Source organism: Camelus ferus, chromosome 16 (genome assembly GCF_009834535.1).
Source record: "Camelus ferus isolate YT-003-E chromosome 16, BCGSAC_Cfer_1.0, whole genome shotgun sequence".
NCBI classification, from domain to species: Eukaryota; Metazoa; Chordata; class Mammalia; order Artiodactyla; family Camelidae; genus Camelus; species Camelus ferus.
The window spans coordinates 49,705,918-49,720,723 of NC_045711.1; the positions used below are offsets into that span (position 1 = coordinate 49,705,918).

At 39.7% G+C, this 14,806-nt stretch overlaps 1 protein-coding gene and 1 pseudogene across 1 annotated transcript; one reads left to right on the forward strand and one right to left on the reverse strand.

Annotated features, from left to right (window-relative positions):
* Positions 1-6,199: 6,199 nt before the first annotated feature.
* LOC116669169 (keratin-associated protein 9-2-like) lies at positions 6,200-7,153 on the reverse strand. Its single transcript, XM_032498165.1, has one exon. It carries the CDS (start codon positions 7,088-7,090, stop codon positions 6,602-6,604), a length of 489 nt encoding a protein of 162 aa, XP_032354056.1. The 5' UTR covers positions 7,091-7,153; the 3' UTR covers positions 6,200-6,601.
* A 4,242-nt stretch (positions 7,154-11,395) lies between these two features.
* Positions 11,396-12,245, forward strand: LOC116669176 (annotated as a pseudogene).
* Positions 12,246-14,806: the final 2,561 nt, after the last annotated feature.

Genomic DNA, 14,806 nt, shown 5'->3' on the forward strand with positions numbered 1-14,806 from the left:
ACAAACGAATAGCCAGCATAGTACTCAACGGTGAAAAACTGAAAAGCTTCCACTAAAATCTGGGACAAGACAAGGATGCCCACTATCACCACTCCTATTCAACATAGTCTTGGAAAGTCCTAGCCACAGCAATCAGGCAAGAGAGAGAGAAATAAAAGGCATCCAAATTGGAAAAGAAGAGGTAAAAGTGTCACTATATGCAGATGACATGATACTATATATAGAAAATCCTAAAGGTCCACGCAAAAACTACTAGAGCTGATCGAAGAATTCAGCAAGGCAGTAGGTTACAAGATTAACGTTCAAAAATCAGTTGCATTTCTTACACTAATGATGAATCAAACAGAAAAAGAAAGTAAAGAAACAATATCCCTTAAAATAGCACCCAAAGTAATAAAATACCTAGGAATAAATCTAACCAAGGAGATGAAAGACTTATACATGGAAAACTATAACCACTGATGAAGGGAAATTAAAGAAGACTTTAAAAAATGCAAACATATCCCATGCTCCTGGATTGGAAGAATCAATATTGTTAAAATGGTCACAATGCCAAGGCAATCTACAGATTTAATGCAATCTCTATCCAATTACCCAGGACATATTTCACAGAACTAGAACAAATCATAATAAAATTTATATGGAACCACAAAAGGCCAAGAATTGCCAAAGCATTACTTGAGAAAAAGAAAGAGGCTGGAGGAATAACTCTCCCAGACTTCAGACAATACTACAGAGCTACAATCATCAAGACAGCATGGTATTGGTACAAAAACAGACATATAGACCAATGGAACAGAATAGAGAGCCCAGAAAATGAACTCACAAACTTTTGGCCAACTAATCTTCAACAAAGGAGGCAAGAATATACAATGGAATAAAGACAGTCTTTTAGTAAATGGTGTTGGGAAAACTGGACAGCAGCATGTAAAACAATGAAGCTAGAACACTCCTTACACCATATACAAAAATCAACTCAAAATGGGTCAAAGACTTAAACATAAGACAAGATACAATAAACCTCCTAGAAGAAAACATAGGCAAAAACATTATCTGACATACATCTCAAAAATTGGTCTCCTAGGGCAGCTACCCACACAATAGAAATAAAAGCAAGAATAAACAATGGGAACCTAATTAAACTTACTAGCTTCTGCACAGCAAAGGAAACAAGAAGTAAAACAAAACGACAACCTCCAGAATGGGAGAAAATTTTTGCAAATGAGACCGACAAAGGCTTGATGTCCAGAATATATAAGCAGCTCATATGACTCAATAAGAAAAAAACAAACAACCCAATCCAAAAAATGGGCAGAAGACCTAAACAAGCAATTCTCCAAGGAAGAAATACAAATGATCAATATACAAATGAAAAATGCTCAATATCACTAATTGTCAGAGAAATGCAATCAAAACTACAATGAGCTATCACCTCACACCAGTCAGAATGGTCATCATTCAAAAGTCCACAAATGACCAATGCGGAGAGGCTGTGGAGAAAGGGGAACCCTACTACACTGCCTCGTGGGAGAATGCAGTTTGGTGCATCCCTATGGAAAAACAGTATGGAGATTCCTCAAAAGACTAGGAATAGACTTACCATATGACCCAGTAATTCCCACTCCTGGGCATATATCCAGAGGGGAACCCTAACTTCAAAAAGACACCTTCACCCCAGTGTTCATAGCAGCATTCTTTTACATGCCAAGACATGGAAACAGCCTAAGTGTCCATCAACAGATGACTAGATAAAGAAGATGTGGTATATTTAGACAATAGAAACTACTCCGCCATAAAAACTGATAACATAATGCCATTTGCAGCAACATGGATGTTTCCCGGAGAATGTCATTCTAAGTGAAGTAAGCCACAAAGAGAAAGAAAATACCATATGAGATCATTTATGTGTGGAATCTAAAAACAAACAAAAAAAACCCATAAATACAAAACAGAAACAGAACATAGACATACAATACAAACTTGTGGTTACCAAGGGCGTGGGGGGTGGGAAGGGACTAACTGGGAGCTCAAAAGTTGTAGATACTGACAGGCATATGCAGAATAGATAAACAAGATTATGCTATATAGCACAGGGGAATATATACAAGATCTTGGTGTAACTCACAGCAAAAAAAAATGTGACAATGAATGTATGTCTGTTCACGTATAACTGAAAAATTGTGCTCTACACTGGAATTTGACACAACATTGTAAAATGACTGTAACTCAATAAAAAAAAATGTTTAAAAAAATAGTGGAAGGGATCCTTAGAAGCCCCTGGTAGATTTCACTCACAGAGGCTGCCAATCAAAGATACGATATTCATCTGCCAACTGCTTGGATACCTCCAGTGATGTGACTTCCTACCTCCATGGCAGCTTATTTCATTTTCAGGCATCTCCCATGAATAAGGATTGATGAAGTTAACATCTGTCCATCCTGGGTCTCCTGTGTCTTTTGCTCAGTGGGATCATTTATGGTTAGATGGTCAGAATAGCATTGCTGAGCAATTCTTCCTCTCATTATAAACCTATTTCCTGATATCCCATGCTGCAACATCATACTCCTTTCACTCTAATCCTGGCCAGTGTTTTCCCACCTCATAGGATGCACTTCTGACTGTGCACAGCATTTCCCTGTCAACTGCATGAACTCTAAGATGCTCGTTTTCCCCACGGCCCTGGCAAGGTTAACCAGATCTTAATCATTAAAATAAATTCAGAGTGGTTTCTCTAAATGTTCTAGATGTTACCAGATTCTGATTTAGTGGGATGAAATATTCTTGAAATGTATGGACATGTCTTATCATTTTTACTACTTGGGTCTGTGCCAGTGTTGTAAGATGATTCTAGTTTGCATTATCCATTTTCCGTATAAGCTCCCTCATAGATCATGCATCTGTTCACCTCAGATGTTATCTTCAACATAAATTATCTATGGTGGAAGAATCCTGTTATGGGAATAAAATCGTATGGAAGACTATTCACATTCCGGGTCTGCCAGCCGCTACCTGTTGATTGGGGGAATATATTTAAGTCACTCCATGAACTGTTTCCCATGTGTATTGTGTCATCATCCTTTAAACATTTCTTTATTTTCCGACTACTGTCACACATACGGTGCCCACCCATGGTGTAACCTGGAGGTGTTTTCTTTCTCTTTTTTCTCTTTTCACTGGGTGAGCCAGCCTAAAGGCAGATTCCTTCATGAAAGGGCCACAATTCTTTCTTCTTTTCGTGTGTACAACATTATAGTTCTCCTTCTGCATACCTCCAATGTGCTCACCACCAAAAATTTAGTTTCCATCAACATGAAGTTAATCCCGTTTACCCCACTTTGCCGTCTCCCTACCGCCCCCCACCTCTGATAACCACTACTTTCTTCTCTGTATCTACCTGTTTGTGTTTGTTTGATTTGGTTGGTTCACTTATTTATGTTGTTATTTACTTACGTATTTACTTACTCTTTCTTTCTTTATGTTTATTATAGCTTGTTGTATTCCACATATCAGTGAAGTCATACAACATTTGACTCTCCCCGTCCTGATTTATTTCACATAGGAAAATACCCTCACAATACCGCCAATACATTGTTGGTGCAAATGGCAGGATTTCATCTTTTGTTATGACTGAATAGTATTCCACTGTGTGTGTGCGCGCGCGCGTGTGCGTGTGAGTGAACCACGTCTTCTTCTTTATCCATTCAATCATAGTTGGGCACTTAGGTTGTTTCTTGGCTAGTGTAAAGAATGCCACCATGAACAAAAGGGTGCACATATTTTCAGATTAGTGTTTTCATATATTATCAAGTGATATCACAGGAACAAATCTGTTTGTCACCCTTACTTTTAGTAGAGAATTGTTCCTTTTCCCTTTCATCTCCTTGGCAATCTAAGATTTTGTCTTTTATGTACCTCTGTATGCCCAACTTCACAAAAGTGAGCCTCAAATTTACAAATCAGAAATATCCAAACCAAAGTACTTATAAAAAGCTACAACCCATGTGGGACAACAGCAGACTTTAGTGCCAATCTCAATGACTATAGAATACTTGGTGATCATTCTCAGCACAATTCCATTTGATTCCTGCAAAAAACATATGTGATTATACTATATAAACATGAAATACATTAAACGTCACTGGTCGATAACCCCAACAGCAACTTTTATGCCCGATAGAATGCTTTCTAATTGATTTATTTTTATTGAGTGAAATTCTTCAAATTCTATGGTGCTTTATAATTTTCAAAAGTTTCACACAGATGATTTTATATCTCATAATAATCCTTTTTTCTCTCCTACCCCCATGTTGCCCCTCCCCCCAACTGATAACCATTCACTTGTCCTCTACATCTGTGAATCTTCTTCTTGTTTTAATCACTAGTTTGTTGTATTTTAGAGATACCACGTAAGTGACATCATATGGTATTTATCTTTGAATTATTTCACTGAGCGTAATGCCTTCCAAGTCCATCCGTGTTGCTGCACTTTATGCCAGATAGAATGTTTACTACAACAGACCAACAGTTTCTGGGCTCAAAAGGTAGTAGAAAAAGGAGCTATCCCAATTTTAAAAACTGTGAGCAGTACACATGGTCACAATTTTGTGGGGTGGGAGAAAGAAGGGTCATGGGAAATGATATCCATTGACTGTTTGCAAGTGCTGAAAGATTGACTGATCGGACTGAGCCCTGGAGAAGCATGATTGGAAGATAAGGAGATCTGGAGAAGAATCACTTAGGTGGAGATGGGTGTGTGGGCAGAAAGTATTTCCTCCTTGTGTCCCATGTCGGTGCCCACCAGACAGTGCCCACCACTTAGGAGGCACCAGACAACACGACTGCGGGAGAACTCATCCCACCTCTGTCCTCAGGTGCACTGGTATCTACACAGGAGAGCATCAACAGAGTAGCCATGGTGGCAGAGGCAGAGGGTTGTGTGGACCCCACAGCTCAGGGTCCCTCTCACCATGGTTGCCTCTGCTGTATGTGCTGTTAGTCAGAAGCAAAGAAAGTTGTTGAGCCCTAACTGGTAATGTCACTCATGACACCGAACCATCCCACTCGAAGACAAGTTTTCTGCATGAGACCCCGTCTACATAGAGAAGGCACAAGTTCTTCCCTACTACGATTGCGTGTTTTGTGTATGGATTTGTCTTCCTTGTCTCAGTGCTATTACAGCCACTTAGAGTATCATCATCATGAGTTTGGACCAAGGGACCCGCTGTATGGTGAACAAGGTCAAACAACAGGCAGAAGTCCATGAGATCTGCTTGCTCTGCTCCACATCACATGGCAGAGAAATGGCTCACCTCATGGAAAATTGGAATGTCTTCTACATGTGCAGCCGAGAAACCTACTTAGAGTGACAACCTGTGAGATTGATAGGTTGTCTTCTGCATGTTGTATGTATCTTGATGCAGTGGGCACTAAGTGGTTCACATACAGGTGGCACCGTACAGGTGCATAAAAGTAGTATACGTAGTGTCAGAAAGTGATGGGTGGATGCGGGAGTGAAACCCTTCACTTTAATTCTCAGTGACATACTCAGGAATCTGTGCTTCCCATCTCCATGGATTTAGACTCTCCTGGGTTGAAGGTTTTAATCCTATGGAAGTCACATTTCTGTCAGGGGATACAACCTAATTTTACAAATGTCCTCTGGTCGTTTAGGGCTCCTCGTGTCAGTAGATCAGCAGGCAAGAAAGCTTACTATTACTTAGTGAGGGATAGTTATCATGAAGGTAGAGGGCAGAGGGAAATACATCTGAATGCAGAATTTCCCTGGAGTATCTCATGCTGTGTCCATGCCCAGGGATGACCACACAAGCAAGGACAGCAACCACAGCTTGCTGAGGGCATAGTCACCGGAGGCTCAGACATCTATTTCCTTGAGATGCAAATGTGGTGCCTTTGAGCAAGGAAAGACCTCATCCTGGATGAGTCTGTTTATGATTAGCTACATGACATTACACAATGAAATGTTTTTCTTCTGAAAATGGAGATAATTGGGTCGGAGGGCTATTATGATGCTCAGAATGGATAATGCAGACAGTGTGTAAAGCAGGTTAAAATTCCTATATCAGGAATGCTGTGCAATAAATCAAACACAATATGGGATAAATTATGATACGGAATTTATTGAGAGACACATAGGGAAGACTCCTGTATCCAGGAAGACAACTCAAAGTGATCAAAAAAAAAAAGAAAGGTGTGAGAGCCACGAGTACATTGATAAAGAAAATATGATTATGAATAACATTGATCAGTTGCAGAAACCTATGAAAAAGTTACCAGAATTAGTTTTCCTTAGTCACTCAGAGGGACTGGGTGGACCTGACTTCAGAGTCAAAGCCCAGACAAACTCCATATCAAGGATGCACAAAGCTGGCCCATCATCCACCTACACGAGAGCAAGAGAATTGGGGGAAGTCCTCTGCACTCCAACAAGCTGATTCACACGCTTTAAACAAGCAGAAGAGTAACAGAAGTTCTGGGAGAGCATGCTGATAATTGGCAAACCTAGGAAGTGAATTTGCCCCCAAAATGGCAACTCAGTTGACAGATTGTGTTGGATGCAGGGGATGGCTCTTGGCGAGGTGATCAGCAGGAGGGCTGGCAGCAGCTGGACACACAGCTAGGGCGGCAGCAGGTGGTCTGACAGCAGACAGGGCGGCAGCAAGGCTGGCAGCAGCTGGATCCACAGCTCTGGGCCAGGCACCCAGGCAGGCAGCAGCACGTGGGCTGGTACCAGGTTCGGTGGCAGTACACGGGTGCACAGCTGGCTGGCTGGCAGCAGCTGGACCCACCGCAGTTTTGTCCGCAGCTGCTAGACTCACAGCAAGTGGACTGGCAGCAGGAAGGGCTGCAACAGCTGGTTACACAGGTGGGCTGGCAGCAGGTTTGTCCACAGCTGCTGGACTCACAGCAGGTGGGCTGGCAGCAGGTGGTCACACAAGTAGGTTTGCGGCAGGTGGTCCTGCAGCAGGTGGTCTGAGTAGCTTCATAGCAAGTTTGGGGGCAGCAAGGCTGGCAGCAGCTGGACTCACAGCAGGTGGGCTGGCGGCAAGGGGAGCAGCATGAATGGGTCATGGTGTCAGTGGTGGAAGTTGGAACTCCTGTTGAGTGGTGAGTTTCTCAGATTCTGATCACTCCTTCTGTTCTGGGGCTTTTATACACTGGACCCCCAGTGTTGGGACCAATAAGCAGGACTTTCCTGGTTGTTGTTTACGTTGTTTTTGGAGTCACTGGGTAATTGTCATGGAGGAAGTTGTTCTTTTGTTTCTTTGAGGCCTCCTTAGATTAGTGTTTGATCTTTTCCTTAATTGTGGCTACAACTTAAGAGCCTCTTCCAGAAATGAGAAACTTAGAAATCATCTCCAGTAGCATTTCTGTTCATGTGACATCATCTTGTCATGTGATAGTTCTTGGTGGCTTTTCCAAGGTCAGAGCAGTCGACCCTTTTCAGCTTTGTCCCTTTGGCTATGCTTAGATTGGGAAGTGTCCTAAGAGGGTCAGAATGCTCATGCGTTCTGCGATGAATGAAGCCCTGTTGAGTTGAAATCTGATCCCCTACAAAGTTTGATTCAGTACTATCACATGTGTCTATCTCTGTTGCAACCAACACAAAATTTCCCAGTTTTCCTAGAGACATTAAGGTAGAGGATGATTGATGCAATGTTTTTTCAGGTGCACGTCAGCACCAAATCAGGAGAACAGAGGCAGAAGCAGTATACTGGTTTTCAGACAGCATCAATCTGTTATATTCCATTGCTATTTTCTAGCTGGGCCAGTGATCTCAAATCCCGACTTACATGTACTTTCTTTTAAAATTGAGACAAACAGAATCGATAAGGTGATAGCCAAGGTATATTTGAATTTACAAATTTTCATATTTCAATAAATGTAGAACAGTGTACTACAATTTCTTAATTATTTTTCAGCCTCATTCTCTCTCTTCTAGGTACACATGTAGGAGTAAAATTGCTGTGTCATGAGGCAAACATATCATCAATAGGAGTAGACAGAATGAAACAGTGTTTCAACATTCCACTGCCAGCAGTGTCACCTGCTCTCCTGATATTGTGGGCCTTCTGAATTCTTCTGGTATGTATCTACGCTTTTTTTTTAAAAACTAAAGTGTAATTGCTGTATAACAGTATATTAGTTTCAGGTGTACAACATAATGATTTGAAATGTATATATATTACAAAATGGTCACTACAATAAGTCTAGTTAACCTCTGTCACCATACATAGGTATAAAATTTTTTTATGATGAGAAATTTTAAGATCTACTCTCTTAGCAAGTTTCAAAAATATGCAATAGATTATTAGTAACTATAGTCACCATGCTGTATGTTGTATTCCCATGACCTATTTATTTATAACTGGAAGTTTGTACCCATTCACCCCATTCACCCAGTTTGCCCACCCTCCCACCCCCAACGTCTGTCCACCACCAATCTGTTCTGTGTATCTGTGAGCTCAGTTTTTGTTTCTTTGGGTTTTTTTTTTTTTTTTTTTCAGTTTCCACATATAAGTGAGATCATACGGTATTTGTCTTTCTCTGTCTGACTTATTTCATTTAGCATAATAGCCACAAGGTCCATTCATGTCATCACAAATGGGAAGATTTCCTTCTTTTTAATGGCTGAATAATATTTTATTGTGTAGTATAAACCACATTTTCTTCATCTATTTTTCCATCGACTGACACTTAGGCACTTTCCATATCTTGGCTATTATAAATAATGCTGCAATGAACATGTGGGTGCATATATATCTTGCTGAGTTTTTGTTTTCCTCAGATAAATACCCAGAAGTGGAATTGTTGGATCATGTGGTAGTTCTGCCTTTAATTTTGAGAAACATCCATAATGTTTTCCATGATGGTTATATCAATTTACATCCCCACCAGCAACGCACAAGTTTCCTTTTTCCCCACATCCTCACCAACACTTGTTATTTCATATCTTTTAAACAATTGTCTTTCTAAACTGATGTGAGTTAATACGGCATTGTGGTTTTGATTTGCATTTCCCCTGATGGTTAGTGATGTGGGCACCTTTTCACGAACCTATGTTCATCTATGCCTTCTATGGAAAGATGTCTTTTCCTTAATTCTTCCCCCTTTTTAATGATTGTTTGGGTTTTGTCCTATTGAGTCTTGTGAGTTCTTTGTATAATTTAATATTAATGCCTTATCAGATGCGTGTGTTGCAAATATTTTCTCTCATTCAGTAGGATGGCCTTTTCATTTTGCTGATTGTTCCCTTTACTGTCCAGAAGCTTTCTGGTTTGATACAGTCTCACTTGATTATTTGTTGCCTTTCCTTCTACTGTCAAATCCCAAAACTCATTGCCAAGACCTATGTCAAGGAGTTTACCATCTAAGTTTTCTTCTAGGAGTTTTATGGTTTCAGGTCTTGCAGCCAAGTTTTTAGTCCATTTGGAGTTAATTTTTGTGTATCCTATAAGACTGTGGTCCAGTTCATTCTTTGGCATGTGACTGCCCAGGGTTTCCAACGCCATTTATTGGAAAGACTGTTCTTTCCTCACTTTGTAACTTGGGCCTCTTTCATTGTAAATTAACTGTCCATATGTGTGTGGATTATTTCTGGGCATCTGTTCCATTGATCTATGTGTCTTTTTTATACCCATATCATACTGTTCTGTTTACTAGAGCTTTGTAATATAGTTTGGGATCAGTGAACATGATGCCTCCAATTTTTCATTTTCAAGATTGTTTTAGGCTTTGAGGTCTTTTCTGGTTCCATACAAATTTTAGGATTATTTTTCCTATTCCTGTAAAAACTACATTGAATTTTAATAGGGATTATATTCAATCAGTAGATTGCCTTGGGTAATATGGACATTTCAACAATATTAATTCTTCCAATTCATGAGCACAGAATATCTTTCCATTGTATGAACTGAATGTATACATTCAAATGTGTAAATAAATAAATATTTTATTTATATAATATACATACGTATTTATCAAAAGACAAGTACAGAAACATACATAGTAAAACTATTTTAATATTTTAATATTTCCAATAGTGCCAAACTTCAAATAACCTACATATATATCAACAGTAGGGTGAGAAAATAAATTATGTCAATTTATTCAGTGGAAGATTATACAGTAACAAGAATGAATGAACTACCCGGATAAAATCTCACAATCAGAATGTATACAAGAGGTCAATTCCATAATATGCCACTTGTACCAAGTCTAAAACATCCAAAACCAACTAACTAACTAACAAACAGTGCTACAAGTCAAAGGAATGATCACTTACTTTGGGAATGAATGAGGGGTATAATTCGAAGAGGGTCGTTCAGTTCTAAAGCAGAACTGAACTAAAAATTTCTTAACTCACTAATAGCAACATGGGTTGTTCATTTTGTGATACTCCATCCAATTTAAAATGAATAAATTTTAACAAGTTGTAAACTTTAAATCTGAGCACTTTTTAAATGAAATTAATCACAAAAAATGTTTTGAACATGTTAGAACTCACATATACCTTAGGTATCCCCTATTTAGTCTAATTCATATTAATACCAAAAAGTAAGAAGAAAACAGGAAAAGTGCAGTCAGTGATTTCAAGTCACTGACTCTGCTGGTAAAGACTTAACGAGAGTCACCAACTCATCTTGATTTGCTTGGAAATGCCCACAGGCCTATGTGAAAATCTCCCATCCTGGCTAGGACTATTGGTCACTCCAGGAGGTAAACTGATTTATGCTTCCTAATCCCAGTGTACTGCTTCTGCTTTTATCCACCTACTTCAGTTCACCTTTCCCATCTGAAAGATCGCCAAACGTCCTCTACCCAAGTGTCTTTCGTAGAAACTGGCATATACAAATGGTGTGGGTTGCTGCAAAGTGATATTTGAAATACTCTTGAATCAGGCCTATGTGGGAAAACGCATTTGGTCTCTAGTCATTGTAAAGATACAGGCTGCATGCTCCTCCCCAGGAACACTCCCCAATCTACATATATCCAAAAGGAAAAACTGGGGAGTGATAACTGCTCTGACCCTCCCCAAGTAAGTGGGAACTATGTCACATGATCAAATAGTAATCAAAGCAGGAATGAGACTGATGATATGACTACTTCCTTTCATCAGAAAAAGTTTCTGTGAATTATTCTCAATTAAGAAACACATTAGAAGATTATTTTTTAAAGATTCATAGTGTCTAGGGGAAAACTTCTTCTTTTACAATTCCCCCAGTGACCATGGAAAAATGTGAACAAAATAAGGAAAATACTGCTCATTTGTCACAACTGTGGGGACCCCATGTATAAAAACTCTAGAAAAGAAGGAGTCACCAGATTCTGGAAAACTCACCTCTGAACAGGATTCCAGCCTCCACCACTGACACCATGTCCCACTTGTGTTGCTCTCCTTGCTCCCAGCCCACCTGCTGCAGGACCACATGCAGCCAGCCCACATGCTGTGAGTCCAGCTGCTGCCAGCCCTGCTGCCCCCAAACTTGCTATCAAACTACTCAAGCCACCTACTGCAGGACCATCTGCCGCAAACCTACCTGTGTGACCACCTGCTGGCAGCCCACCTGCTGTGAGTCCAGCAGCTGTGGACAAACCTGCAGCGGGTCCAGCTACTGCCAGCCTTGCTGCCGCCCTGTCTGCCGTCAGACCACCTGCTGTCGCCCTGTCTGCTGTCAGATCCACCTGCTGCCGCCCTAGCTGTGTGTCCAGCTGCTGCCAGCCCTCCTGCTGCTGATCACCTCTCCAAGAACCACCATCTCACATGGCATTCTAGATTTGGCATTCTAGAACAAATGTCACTTCCAAACATTGCTGAAAGCCAGCATTCTACCACCACATTTTTGTTACTCATCTGCCTGTTTAAAAGCTTGTGAATCAGCCTGATGGAGTGTGGAAGACTTCCTCCTGATTCTCTTCCTATGTGTGTGGTCCTGTGCTGGCTTCCTGCATCCTCCACGGGGAGTGTTGGTCTCTGCTTTGACTCTGAAATCATGATCTTTACCTTCTCTCCACATGTAACGTAGGGGAAAAAAATCCTCATGACTTTTCCTTCAGTTTCTGCTACGTATCTTCATAATACTCTTCATAATCACATTTCTTGTTCAATGTATTCATGGTTCTTGTACCCTGCTTTCTTCTTTTCATGATCACTTTGAGGTGTCTCCCTAGAAGCAGGGAATCTTACCCACATTTCTAAATAAATCCTCTTCCACTTTTCATCCCATGTTGTGTCTTTGGGTTATTGGACAGCTTTCCTGCTGTAAGGATTTACGCACAGGTGCATGTCACGTGCGTTGTTCCTTCTGAATTCATACGGTCCCCCACAAATTCTCTTCCCTTCTCACGTGAGAAAATGACCAACTTCATAGATTATCTCAAAGTGAACACACCCATGTCCCTATTACCAGGTTAAGAAATAGAACTTAACCCCTTTCGTTTCAAATTATCTCTCTCAATAGGAAGAGAAATTATATTGTGAGAATCATCCATGTAATTATCCATAGGACATTCATCCCCCTCTCTGTATGATCTTCACTGAATGAATATGATGTATTTTATTTGTATACTGTTGATATACATGTGGGCTGTTTGCCATCTGGGACTAATAAAAATTGTCCTGTTAAACATATATGAACATCTCTGTTGGATTAAATTCCATGAGTAGAATTATTCGTAGAAGTGTGTGGCCAAAGTGTTTATACTGTTCTCTGTAGAGGTCTTTCCCACTGCTATTAAATTTATTTCTAGGTATTTTATTTTGTATGCTATTATAGGCTATAGTTTAAATTTTTTATTCTTTCGCTGTTCCTGACATATATAAAAGCAATTAATTTATGTATGCTGATCTTGTTACCAAACTCCCTTACTATATCTAGTAGTTACTCAATAGATTTTTTTTTTAATTTTACGTGACCAGTCATACCAACTACAGTTGATGGCATTGCCCGTCTATAAAGTGGAACTTAAAGGACATAAATAGGAGCAAAATCAATTTTTGCAAAGGTATTTTATAGAAAAAGGGCTTTGTCAAGACAAGCAGAATTTCCTCTAGCCTGGAGGAGGATTTGAAAAATGAATGCATGTTTCTTAAATGCAGGTGGGATAGTCAACCATGGAAGTTCAGAGTTAGGAGAGGCTCACGTGCAAAAGTTGGCAGTGCACAGCCAAGAAGTGCACAGGGGAGAGGGACACTGCTGCCTGAGTCTTCCAGTCCCTTGGGAAAGACCACGTGTTTGACATAAATGCAAGATGCCACTCAAATTTTCATCATTCCAAATACTTCTTCTAATTCTTTGCTCACAAAATAATCTTCTGATTGCTACTGATCTCTCCTTTAGATATTCATGCATGGAAAACTGGTAAAAAAAAAAAAAAGCCTATAAGTAAAAAGCCTATAAAAACTATATTTATTGCAGTTATGATTGTGATTAAAAAATTGGCATATCAGTTTACGATGATGGATAAACTGTTATGCCCCAACAAGTGGACATCCTTTGTATGTAAATAAGAGTGAAATAAGCGTAGATTTCTGAATCTGCAAGAATCAAGTTCAGGCCCTCATAGATTTGTCAAAATATTGAAGGTCAACTTAAAAACCTTTCTGGGAAAGAGCTCTTTTTGCCTAGGTAATGGATAATATAATTTCATGGTACCATGTATTATTGTTTTTAATGTCATGCCTTTCAATGATTGTGGACTTGAGCGAATTACAGCAATGTCAGCAGTCAATCAGCCTTAGTGCTTGAACAACACTGAGGACTTAGGGACCTCACAGTGATTCAATAGTGGAAGGGAAATCGAATTAGCAATAAAAAAAAAAAAAAAAAAACCTCCCTAAAAATAGAAGTCCAGGACCGGACGGCTTCACCGGGGAATTCTACCAAACATGCAAAGAAGAACTCATACCAGTCCTTCACAAACTCTTCCACAAGATCAAAAAGGAGGGACTATTCCCAAATACATTCTGTGAAGCCACCATCACCCTGATACCAAAACCAGGCAAAGACACCACCAAAAAAGAGAATTACAGACCAATATCACTGATGAACATAGATGCAAAAATCTTACCAAAATATTAGCAAATAGAATCCAACAGCACATAAAAATGATTATACCTCATGATCAAGGGGTGTTCATCCAGGGACACAAGGGTGGTTCAACATACGCAAATCAATCAGTGTAATACATCACATCAACAAGAAAAAGGACAAAAACCACATGATCAACTCAACGGATGCAGAAAAAGCATTTGATAAAATTCAACACCCATTTATGGTAAAAACTCACACCAAAGCAGGTATAAAGGGAACATATCTCAGCATAATAAAAGCTATATATGACAAACGAATAGCCAGCATAGTACTCAACGGTGAAAAACTGAAAAGCTTCCCACTAAAATCTGGGACAAGACAAGGATGCCCACTATCACCACTCCTATTCAACATAGTCTTGGAAGTCCTAGCCACAGCAATCAGGCAAGAGAGAGAAATAAAAGGCATCCAAATTGGAAAAGAAGAGGTAAAAGTGTCACTATATGCAGATGACATGATACTATATATAGAAAATCCTAAAAGGTCCACGCAAAAACTACTAGAGCTGATCGAAGAATTCAGCAAGGCAGTAGGTTACAAGATTAACGTTCAAAAATCAGTTGCATTTCTTTACACTAATGATGAATCAACAGAAAAAGAAAGTAAAGAAACAATCTCCCTTAAAATAGCACCCAAAGTAATAAAATACCTAGGAATAAATCTAACCAAGGAGATGAAAGACTTATACATGGAA